Here is a 12,312-nt window from a genome sequence, read left to right on the forward strand (position 1 = left end):
TTTGTTCTTAAAGCACCCTTTGGCACTTTGCAGTATACACTCGACGGACAGACTCGAATCGGTTATGACACCGTCGATCTCCACGTCTCGTGCGGGTATGTAAACGCGATACTCGCGTGTGAAGAGCTCAGAGCAAGCTATATCGTTGGCCTCTTTCAGGTTACCGACCACGACACGGAGCTTGTTAGGCCGGACCTTGGAAATTTCGGTCACGCCCTTGTACTCCTTCGTCAGGTCTTTAGAAATCTGCAAGAGGTTCAACTTTTTCGATTTCGGTCCTGCCTTTGGCCGAAAATAAACAGTATAGCTGCCCTGGGCTCCGTCTGGGTAAAGCCTGGGGCGAGGGGGGACTGAAGAATGAACAGGGGAGGGGGTAACAGAAGGGTCAGGGTCAGAGGGGTTCGGGGATGGTGGCGCGGGAGGCGAGGGATCTACATCCATCGCGCTATGTTTAGCGCACTAGCGCTGACAAGAACACGTACCTTTTTATTTCTCCCTTCCAGTAAGGTTGGTTGTCCGATCGTTCGAAGTAGCAGCCGTTACAGCCAGCAGCACCAATACAGCAGCACCAAACAGCCACCAGCAGCGAGCCAGGTGTGAGATCACTCCACACAGCGATACGACTCGCTGACACTGATGGCTTCTTCTTTTTCCTCGTTTGTGTCTCGTCCACTGCTGTAGCACAATCCAGCCAGCAGCCAAATCGGCTTACGCACCAGCTGGCAGTCACGATGCGAAACAGTTGCACAAAGGAACGACCTTGAACCCGGATTTATTTCACTCGACCAGGCAAACAATGCCAACACTTGTTCACACGTCTTTTGTTTTATACTCTATCGGACCGATCACCAAACACGTCCAGTACTGATGCGTGTTCGGCACAGAATGAATCAAGTTTAAAAGAGTTAAAAAAATTGTGTTACCAACAATTTTGATGAGTGGAAATAATCATCACCCAATCAACCCTCATGAACTTATAACTCATTCACGCTGATGGGCGCTAGAAATCTCCGCCATCTCTAGCACACTAACTACAATTTCAATGTACATACAGTCGAAACATATTTGGTTGTACAGTTGAATTGCAGTCATTCACAATTTGTATTTGCTCTCATACTTCGCTTGACACACCAACATCAATAGGCGGCGCGATAACAAAACCATGGCTATAGACTATTTAGTGCCTTACTGTTCACAATATTTGTACCCTTTATCTATAAAAAAAACATTCGGTTTTTACATGGTTTAGCGCCTATACAGTACAGGTCGCCTTATGGTCTGGTCTGCAATGGACTTCGATATTCAAAGAAAGCATTGTGAAATTACGCTGTGCTATATGATTTGATACGATGTTGCATCGCATACGATTACTTCGAGCAAATATTTATCTTATCAATTCGAGCCACAATCACGAAATACGTTTTATATCAGAAAGTAATCTATATCAAGAACATCAATTCCCCATTGCTTAATCCAGTAATCTGCTCGCTAAGCTTCGTGAGCATACACTAATTGTTATTCAAAGTAAACGCCACTATACGACTGTTTCTCGCGGATAACGCATAGAATAAACCTAACACCAGTGTTCAAAGTTTACTTACTTGTGAATCTTCTCCTGCTGAATCAGCTCATCATCGATGTCCACTATCTGGAACAACTCCGTCTCGCCATCGCGACCAAAAACGCCCCCCGGGATTTTGCGGAGAAACTTTTTCAGCACCGACGCGATCGTGTACACCGAATAGTTGTCCACGTTGACAAGTCGACCCTGCTGCAGAAAGTGGATCAGCTTTTTCATGGCACCCTGATGCCCGGGTGCCCGAAAGACGTCCTTTCGGAACGGTGCCTCCTTGTTCAGTTTCAGTATCAGCACCAGCAATGGGCCAGGAATGTCGTTTTTGCACACCTCGTCCAGCGGGACGCCGAACTTAACCTTTTCGAGCCGATGAGGATACGGTGACCCCGGGTGGCCACACGATGTGACCACACTGCCGAGGGTCGCCGCCCGGCGGTGCATTCGTTGTGCCCAACTGGACATCGCCGTCAGTGTTGTCGTAGCGTTTCCGGTTGCGGAAACGCTGGCCTTAAATACACTACACACCACAACACAGGAAAACAAAAAAAAATACGGGCGCACCGTTTGATAAGCGCGACAACGCGGCTCGTAGCCACGAAAGGGAATTCTGTCTGCGGTTGGACAGAAAGCAAACTTTCACTGCGGTTCGTTCCGACAACGTTCGACTGCGTTCGTACACATTTGGAAGTGTTTCTTGCTCACACGTGCAGTACTGCTGAGTGGTCGGCCTGTAAGTACAAAAGAAATCGAAACAGTTGTTAGTGTTTACAGCGCCAGGCATCAGTCGATCACTAGGATATTATAGCCTCAATCATAAATTTATATTGTGTAAAACTGTGCGCTTATTCATGCACTGTGTGATAAACAATGAGCATAACAAAAACCGAGTGATGAGCTTTTTATCTTATCTTTTGGTACTACTAAGTGATTACATATTTACATTTTGCTTGTTGAATCACATACTCCGTTCTTCTTTTTTCTTATCCCTATTTTGCCTGAGCCAGAAATTATTTGGAAATTTAGGCAAATAAATTGCGTTCAAATAAGCAATCACTATTCGTGTTTCTGTTTTTTTTTGTTACCTTTATTGTTATTGTGAACTTTTAGATTTTCGATATAATTTTTCTAATGCCGTTTGATGTTTTTTTTTCTGTTGGTTACATTTTCCACTGCGACTAGAGATTTGATTTTTTTTTGTGGCAGGCCCCGATTTAATGTAACCCTCATCAAGGGATCCTGCCACTATTAGCTTTTATTTATTTATTTCGTCAATCATATATGTAGACTGGTTACAATAATTTCTAAACTATACACGAACATAAAACAAATTAATTTTGTGTCCTCAGCCCCAAGGACTTGAAACACTGTTTTAGTTTATACCGGGACATCGTAAAGTCAATGGCTTCGCAGTGTTGATTATAAGAATTCATCATACTATTTATAGGTCCATTTTTTGCGTATTCCGTACGATGATGGTTAAGAGCAAATAAACTACGGTGTCGAAGTTGTCGAATGGGTGCATAAAAGTTCAATTTAGAAAGAAGTACTGCTGGACAACGTTCTGCGAAACGATATCGTTTACAAATGAAGCCATCGCGTACTCTCGCCGTTCTTTTAATGTTTGAATGTCAATCAACATGCAGCGTGCTTCATATGACGGAAGACGATGTGCGGTCCAACCTAGCTTACGAAGAGCATATAGTAGAAATTGCTTTTGTACTGATTCTATTCTTTATTCATGTACGCCAGGACGAGGAGACCACACAATGCTACAGTATTCCAGTATTGACCTCACATAGGCAATATACAAAGTTTTGATAGTGTACGGGTCTTGAAAATTGTAGCAGAAGCGTTTGATGAACCCTAACATGTTGTTTGCCTTGTGTATGATAGTGTTATAGTGGTCGATGAAATTAAGTTTAGAATCTAAGATTATTCCTAAATCCCTAACTTTATCACATTTCTTCACATTCTGATCCCCTAATGCAATTACAATTTTGGGCGTTGTTAGTTTTCTGCTAAAGGATATTACATTGCATTTTTTTACATTTAATTCAAGTAGGCTTTTCTTACACCAGATGTAAAATGTGTGGATTTCATTCTGAAATACATTGATGTCTTCTTGACTTTTTATTTCCAAAAACAGCTTCATGTCGTCGGCATATATTAGAACTTTAATATTTTTGAGGATGAAGGAAATGTCGTTTACGTACAAAATAAAAAGAAGTGGTCCTAAGTGGGAGCCTTGGGGAACACCTGAAGTAACTTGTATGGGATTTGACTTTTTTCCATTAAATTTTATTATTTGTTGCCTGTTTGTTAAATATGATTCAAGCCACTTCAGGAGACCAGACTCAATTCCAATTTTTTGCAGTTTAAAAAGTAGCATTGGTATGTCAATACGATCAAATGCTTTGCTAAAGTCTGTATAAAGAGCTTCAACATGGTTCCCATTATCCATTGCATTCAATGAGTAATCTACGAATTCAAGTAAATTTGTGGATGTAGAGCGGCCTTTGAAGAAGCCGTGTTGTTTGTCAGTTATTCGATTTTTGACTTGAGCAAATATCTTTTCATTGACAATTGCCTCAAAGAGTTTAGGTATGCAAGAGATAATAGCGATTCCACGATAATTACGTATATCAGATTTACGCCCAGATTTGAAAATAGGCACTAAAAATGAGCTTTTCCATAGATTTGGGAAGACTCCAGTTTCCAACGACATATTGAACAGCCAGAACAAAGGAGATGTAAGTTCCTTCGAAAGATTTCTCATGAGTGCTGGAGGTATTCCGTCAGGTCCAGGTCCTTTGGAAGGGTCTAGATTTCTCAGACCCTGCAAAACATCCTGTACCTGAAGTTGGTTGACACCAATGTTTCATGTATATTCTGGATAAAATGCAAAATAATCGCGGTCGCGATTTTCTTCGGAAAATGTGGTATAGATTTCCTGGAAAAAATTTGCAAAGAGATTGCAATTTTTCTCCGAGTTATCACCAACATGTTCATCGAGTTGCATTATTGATGGAATTGTCTGATTTTTGTTTTGTTTTGACGTAATTGAAGAAGTTCTTTGGACAAGACTTAATTTCTAGTTCAGTTTTTGCATTGAATTCTTCAAATGCATCACTGATTGCAAAGTTCAGTTGATCACATATTTCCAAGTAAATTGCTAGATTTTCACTGCTATTGTGTTTTTGGAAAATTTTGTGGGCTTTTTGTTTGTGGTTTTTTAAATTTTTTATTTGTTTGTTAAACCAGACTGGATGTTTAGTGTTAGCATTCCGTCGTTTTTTCTTCAATGGAATCTCTTGAGAGATGATGTTGTACAGAATTTTGTAAAAGACGCTAACAGATGATTCGACATTTCCTTCATCTCTAAAAATTTGTTGCCAATTGACACAGTTTAATTTGTTTTTAATATTTGCATAGTTCGCGAGTTTGAAATCAAGGACTTCCTCATACTCACAGTCGTTGGGTCTTTGATATTCATGTAGAAATAAAGAATATTCAATTGCTGTGTGAAAATTTTCGTTTTTCCACAGTGGGTTAACTGATTCGGTCAATCAGAAATCTTCATGGATATTCGTTAAGAGTAGGTCCAAATAGCAATTTTCACGGTATCTTACATGGTTAATCTGGTTCAAACCTAGTTTAGCAATTTCGTCAAATATGAAGTGCAAAGTGATGTTATCTCCAACGACTGGGAGTAGGATGCTTTCGTTTTCAGGGTCCAAGATGAAGTCAGCGGTGTTTTGATTGAAGTCCCCATAGATGTGAACTTTCACTTCTGGAGGTAGTTCAGATAAAATTTTTTCTGCGCAATAAAAAAACTTTTCATACGTAATTTCATTAGCGTTATGTGGAGGAAAGTACACAGAGGCGAATACGTGTGTTTCACCTGCTATGTGCGATTTTATCCAAATGTGCTCGAATTCTTTGAATTTAGGTGCAGCAACAGTTTCTGAATTAAAATTCACAGAGACCGCTATGAGGACTCCTCCGCTTCAATGGTTTCCACTTGCTGAATATAGGGATCGTCCCAATAAGATATTATTGAACGAGTAAAGTTCACTACCTTATTGGGAGAAGTCATTCGAAGTTTTTATCAAACAGTGCTTCACAGCCACATCTTAAATGTTCCAAGATTTCTCTATCTAAATTGCAAAAGTGACAGGCATCATTTTGTAATTTATCTATCTGTTTGAAGCAATGTTTATTGGTCAGTGGCCCGTTACAAGACTTTAAAGGTACATGAGTCTTTTTTGAGATACTGAGCAATCGCTGTGTTACTGTTTTTAGGGTACTATAAATCTTTTCGATTATCGCACTGATTTGATGTTTTTCCAAGTGTTTTCTATCATTTATTTTTCCCACTTCTTGAGTTCCATTTTGAGAGCACATTTTAAGATTACAAAAAACGGTTCTGGCCCTATGAATAACTGCATTGGCCCATTTCTTGCCAAAAGATCAGCCTTTTCATTCCCTTCAATGCCGCAATGCCGGGGTACCCAGAATAGGTTTACTTCACTATTCGTAGCCACCTGCTGCAATTGGATGCAATACAAAACCAATTTCGAAGAATAGGAAACGGATTTCAGTGCTTTTTGTACAGCTTGACTATCCGAAAAAATGCATATATTTGCATCTCGCAACAAATTGTAGCACATTCATTTGTTGTAGCGCATTCAATTATTGCCTGTATTTCTGCTTTAAATACCGTTGGCCACACTCCCATCCCTGTTGTTTAACCTGGAGCCATCCGTGTAGAAAACTCTTAAGCCTGGTTGAACGCTAGGCCCTTCTGATTTGCATTAAGTGCGACTTGGCTCAGTCACTTGGAATAGTTATTCAAAGTTGTACTGCCTATCCATCCAGTCTTCCTAAGTTAACAGCGCATTGATTTTGAAATGTTTAAGTATACTGAAGGTCTCCTTCAAGAAACTTTTTTGTTCTTTGTAGCCTTAGTGCGTTTTTTCCAATTTTCAATTGTACAAATAAATACAATGTAAGTAAGCTTATTATAGCTTCTAGTGCCTTCGAAGGAGTACTTCTAATTGCTCCCGTAATGGAAATTGTGGCAAGTCTTTGCAACTTTCCCAGCTTCTCCTGAGCACACCTGACATTTGTTTTTGGCCACCATACTAAAGACTGCCCATTTGTTTTTAACTGAGCCATAAGGCACCTGTAGCCTTACTTATTACTTTTTCCATGTGTGAGCTCCAATTTTATTTGCTGTCTAGAGCTACCCCTAAGTGGTTGACTTCTTGTAAAATAAAAAAAAATGAGAGTAAACTTTTAATAACCCTCCTTCAAAAAAAAAAAAAAAGGTTGACTTCTTGAAAAAGTTCTAATTTCGTTCCATTAAGGCACAGGTCAGGAATTTTAATTTTTTCGTGCGTGTAAACATAAGGGTGGGGAAAAGTGATCGATTTTCCAGAACCAAGTTTTTTTGGTTCCTTTCGGGGTCTCAAACAACCCTAAACTTATCTGAAGTCGATTGGTTTTGTCTCCGCTTGGCGCATTGCATTTCAAATTTGTATGAAAATAATATGGGAAAACCTACTTTTTTGCATTTACCTTTCTAGATAGCTCAATAATGCTCTAATAATGCACTACATTATGTTAAAGTATAGTATTTTACTGCCGCTTTTCGCATAACAGTCCCATGTAGAAGTCCTATGTTTTCTTGTTTATTACGGAAATGATTCCATTTTGGCATGCTCTACAAGAGTAGCCATTAAAATCGAGGTTGTGGAAATCAAACCTTACTTTTTTGATGACTATTCTTGAAAAACATACCAAATTGGACCCATTTTCGAAAAAATTTCATAGGACTCGCAACTTTTACATAGGACTGTTATGCGAATAGCGGCAGTTTAGATGCCTAACAACTTTGTAGCAGACACTGAAGAGCTAGAATGTCCCTAAGAAGAGCTATAGCTGTTCAAAGTGGAGTTTGTCGATTTGAATGCAGAAAATCTTGTTCTCTGCCAACATTACCAATGTACCGGCGTCAGTAGGATTCCCATCAGAAGTAACCTGTCGTAACAAGTTTATACACTCAGCTAGACCAAGCAAACAAATTTAGGTCAATTTTCTAGGCGTAAATAGAATCTACAACGTGTTTCAGAGGTTACTTCTGATGGAAACCTGCCTGACGCCGGTACACTGGCAGTGTTGGCAGAAAAAATGATTTGCAACATAAATTTCGACGTACTCAACTTTGAACAGCTCCAGTATTTTTTCGGCACACCCTAGCTCTTTAGTGTCTTCGACCAAGTTGTAAGGCATCAAAAAACCTACCATTTGAAGTCATGAAGCCATTTTGAGCTCTTTAAAATGGAAAATGCAAAAAAGTTGGTTTTTCCATACAAATCTCCATATAAATTTAAAATACAATGCGCCATGCGGAGATAAAACCAATCGACTTCCAATCAATTTAGGATTGTTTGGGGCTCCAAATAAAACAAAAAAACTTGGTTCTGGCTTTTTGCTATCAAGTTTCGTTCTTTCCATATAGCGATTCCTCACCCTAGTAAACATAATAACGTTGATTTTCTTTGGATTTATCGATAGTCCCAAATCGGAATGTAGCACTACAAAGCAAACAAAGCCTTGGTGCTATATTCCGATTTGGAACCTGACCTTCTGTTTTTAATACACAGACTTCGCAGCCGACTGTTTAGTGTACAGGACAATTGCGGGGCTAGCGCTGCGATCCTACTGATACTAACAGGCTAGGCCAGCATTGTATTGTAGTTAAATTTAGATCATGTTGGAGTCTATCTCTGATTACGTGCTGATATTTTCCACGAATTACAACTATAGTAGTTGTCCGCATAGTCATAGCCCATTGATTCTAGTTGTGTTAACAGTTCATCAACCACAAATGACCATAGCAGGGGCGAGAAAACCCCTCCTGTGGGCATCCTTTTGCAGTCCTTTTTGTGACTGTTGAGCTTCCATGATTGCAAGTTATTTGTCTTTTTTTTAACATTTCAAATATCCAACGACGTCAACGATAGTTATGTCGAAGTTACGTTTTATCATAACATCTTTCATTGAATTATAGGATGCATTATCAAGAGCGTCTTAGAAGTCTAGAAATTCTACTAGCTTAATTTCTATGTTTTCGAATGTTTTTTTCAATTTTCGTTACCAATGCATGAAGTGCTGTTACTGTTGATTTGCTATACTGTTAAGCAGAGGCGACTCGTCCATAGGTGCAACCTGTGCATTGCACACGGGGACGCCAGGTAAAAATATATTTCAAACGCAAATTAATATTTATATTTTATTGGTTTTCAGTTTCACTTTCAAATAGTAACAAAGACAATGACTTGCGTGACTACGCGGATATAATCGTGATTACTTCTCCAAACTGTGATTTTCAGAATTTGTAGTTGAACAGGCAGGTTCAAAAGCCACGAGTCGCCCCTGCTGTTAAGCAAATTGATATGTATTCAAAGGCTTTGGCTTCAGATATACTGACTTAATATAACTTAACGATTTGGGACTCGTTTTATCCTTTTTATTAGCTTTCGGAATAAAGACAACACGAACTTGTCGCCAACTTTTTTGAATATGTTTTAGCCTTAGGCTCGCTTTAAGCATCTCAGTTAAGTATGAGGTTAAACTGCGTTTGGTGTTGCTGCCGTTAGTGAAAATGTTATGCAGTATTATAATACTTGAGGAGCCTCGCAGCCAAAAGGTTACAGAGTTCGCTCAAAGGAATCAGGCCATTCGATGTCAAAGGACAGTTTATTCTTAGGCTCCTCCACACAAAAACTTCTCTTCAGACTGAAAAACTGTAATCTACTTCTACTTCGGAAACTTTATCCACCCATAGCATTTTATACGCTTTGGTAAACATGTTTGAGGCTATGATAAGGTCGATAAAGAACAAGCACTATAACACGAAACAGGTAACATCCGATAAGTGATACTTCGCTCAGACAATGTCACAAAAGATCAAAATGACTGGTTTCTGTGGGGTCCATGAAAAAAACCTTCTATCCCAAGAGTATGGTTGGAACTCTGGAATTTGATTCGAATCTTTGTCTGATAATTGTGGATCTGGAAGGATAATAAAAGGTTCAATTGTTTAATAACAAAACCATAATTGCCCTTTTTTGAAAGATGGTCGGGTTTGGTGTTTTTCTGCCCGACCCGAGCCCGATTTTTTTCGGTTAAAACCTGAATCCGACCCGAAGCCGAAACATTTTCTTCGATAGAGTGAAAATGATACTTTTACGGGATGCTGATCACGAGTTCATTTATTTTATGAAGAACTATTTATCTTGGAGTGTGGCTGCTGCACAAAATGAACGACTGTGGCAGCATGAGACAATATTTCGGGGTTCCAAAGGAGTGCTCCTCGATTTAAGAGTGCAACTCCAGTGATAGTTTCGGGGCCACTTTCCACTCGTCAATTCAAGTCCACAAGTCAGTGCTATTAATTATAAAACGTGTTCCAGCAATACGATGCACTAGCGCATACTGCGATTTTGGTTCAAGGTATTCTTAACAAAAAGTAATGGTGAGCTTGAGCTCTGGTCGTACATGTTGTCAAAGCTTGCTGATTACAAGATCTCCATCTTGGGACAAGTACAAGCGGTGATCCAGAATATCTGGGATGAAATACTCCTGACATCTGTGCGTGGCACCTGTGACAGCATCGAAAAGCGTTCGAAGTTGGTGAAGCTAACTAAGGGACGGGGTTTTTCAAAACATCTACTTTCAACAAAAATGATCAGAAATTAAATTTGTGATATTACATATCATTATGAAAGTTTGCCAACAAAAAAAGACCCAAAGCCGATGATGCAGAATATAACCTCGAAATTTTTTAATCCTCATCAGTCAGGGAGAACCGTCGTCTTAAGACAAGGTATCAAACTGATTTACGCACATTACATTTTTTTACGAGGATCTCGGAATTCCTATTAAGAGTGTCCGATAAGGTTACTTAATCCATTTACTAAATATTCATTGATTTGGCCTAACCTTTTGATATTTTTCCTTGATATTCAGCTCGATTCGTAGGTGAAAATGACACTGCTATTGATTTTTTTTTTCGAAAGCATTTAGCAGAAACGATTTAGCAAATCAAACTTTTTTACGCGAATTTCTGTTTTTTACGCAAATTTCGGACTGAACTGACTTTTGTGACTTTTAGCGTGAATAGTGACATTTTAGTGAAGGCTCAAAATAGTGACAAAATCATCAAAAAGTGACTCGAGCTCTTTCAAGGGGTGTTTATCTTGCTTCGACACATCAATATAGAAGGATTTATACATTCAGAACAAACGAACAAATGTTACAATGCACTGACATATCAAAACTTTTCCATACGACCCATTTTTACACACAGATCCTCATTTATTTGAAAGCATTCTCTTTTTGAACTTATTGAGCTCAGAAAGCTAAACATTACTAGACTGGCCTCCATGTATGTAGTGCAAGAATCACAACTGAATCCCCTCTCTTACTGCCGAAAGAGTGAAAAAAAAAAACATTCTACATCAAATGTTATTCTTAGCGGCCATTGACTTGCGGAGCGAAACTCAAAACCAACTAACGGAGCGAGCTTTGTTTTTCAAGCAACTTCTGACTGCCTGCCCGCTGTGTGCCTATATCTACTTACTTTTGACCGAGTTCGATCCCGCCCTTCCTAGCTTCTAACCAAAACAGAAAATCAACTCAGCAACAATATTTTTCACTCTCCGCTCGTATCGAATACTGTCAGATTTTTGTTTGCATTCGTTTTGCCTATCAAACTTTTCTATGTTTTCTCGACATCCAGCTTCCTTCTCCGCTGCTGTTTTCAGTTCATCGTTTTCGACAATGTACACGTTTCGGTCCATATCGTTTTATTTTTTCATGTGCCAAGCATATACACCCTGCTAATTTTCTGCGCTCTTCTCTACTGCACTACGTATGCCCAAGCCGTTCCTTTCACTCCATATGGGGTACGGGCATCATTTTCCCGACTATTTGTCACACACGCGACCCACCGCATTCATCTATAGAGTTGGTAAGGAAAATTTTCGACGAGTTTTTCACTTTGTTTTCTGTGTAAGATTTCCTGTCGAATAGTCTGAAACTGATTATGAATTCCATGCAGACTAGAAACTAACACAAGCTCCATTATAACAGCTGCGAAAATCTACTGCTCGATGATTGACACCGCGAAGAAAAACACTAGACAACCAACCTAGACGATTTTTTCACATACGCACATACACTGCTCAGCTTGGGCGGGGGTCATCGACGTTTTCCCGGAAATTTTCCATCTCTGCTTCAAATCTATCATAAATTTGGCACCTGCTGTTGGTACAAATTAAACAACAGACCCAATATTGCACGACAGTTCCACTCAATTTTACTTCCGACACCTTATTTATACACAGCAGTCAAAAGGTCCCGAACAGCACCACGGTTTACATTGCAGCACAGCGGAGGGCCCTCGAACATAGCCTAGTGGCCAGCGGAAATGAACGCACTAGCACTTCGTACACGCACACACGTATCCGGTGGGGCCGCACCGAAAATCTCAAATATTTCACCTACATTCTTCCTAATTTAGAATACTATATTTTGCTCGCTGATTATACTCTCCCGCTCTCAGTTTACTCTCGATCGTTCTCGCGCGCACTGTGCGATAATAACATCGACTGATTTCGATGTGTTGCTGTGGCAAAAGACAGATTGAAAGGTACTGTGATCCCACA

The 12,312-nt window shown here is 39.6% G+C and overlaps 1 protein-coding gene across 9 annotated transcripts in view; it reads right to left on the reverse strand.

Moving 5' to 3' along the window:
• Positions 1-12,312, reverse strand: part of LOC129719459 (uncharacterized) — a 93,445-nt gene that overhangs the window by 72,503 nt on the left and 8,630 nt on the right. For 5 of the 9 annotated variants that reach the window (XM_055670788.1, XM_055670780.1, XM_055670786.1 and 2 more), the window contains exon 2: positions 1,602-2,304. In XM_055670788.1, the coding sequence (XP_055526763.1) occupies positions 1,602-2,038 (437 nt within the window). In that variant the 5' untranslated portion in view covers positions 2,039-2,304. Of the gene's footprint in view, positions 1-1,601; positions 2,305-11,225; positions 11,773-11,795; positions 12,076-12,312 lie in introns of those variants that run through there. The other 4 variants (XM_055670783.1, XM_055670784.1, XM_055670782.1 and 1 more) reach the window with 4 other exon arrangements.

This window comes from Wyeomyia smithii, chromosome 2, assembly GCF_029784165.1.
Source record: "Wyeomyia smithii strain HCP4-BCI-WySm-NY-G18 chromosome 2, ASM2978416v1, whole genome shotgun sequence".
Classification (NCBI taxonomy): Eukaryota; Metazoa; Arthropoda; class Insecta; order Diptera; family Culicidae; genus Wyeomyia; species Wyeomyia smithii.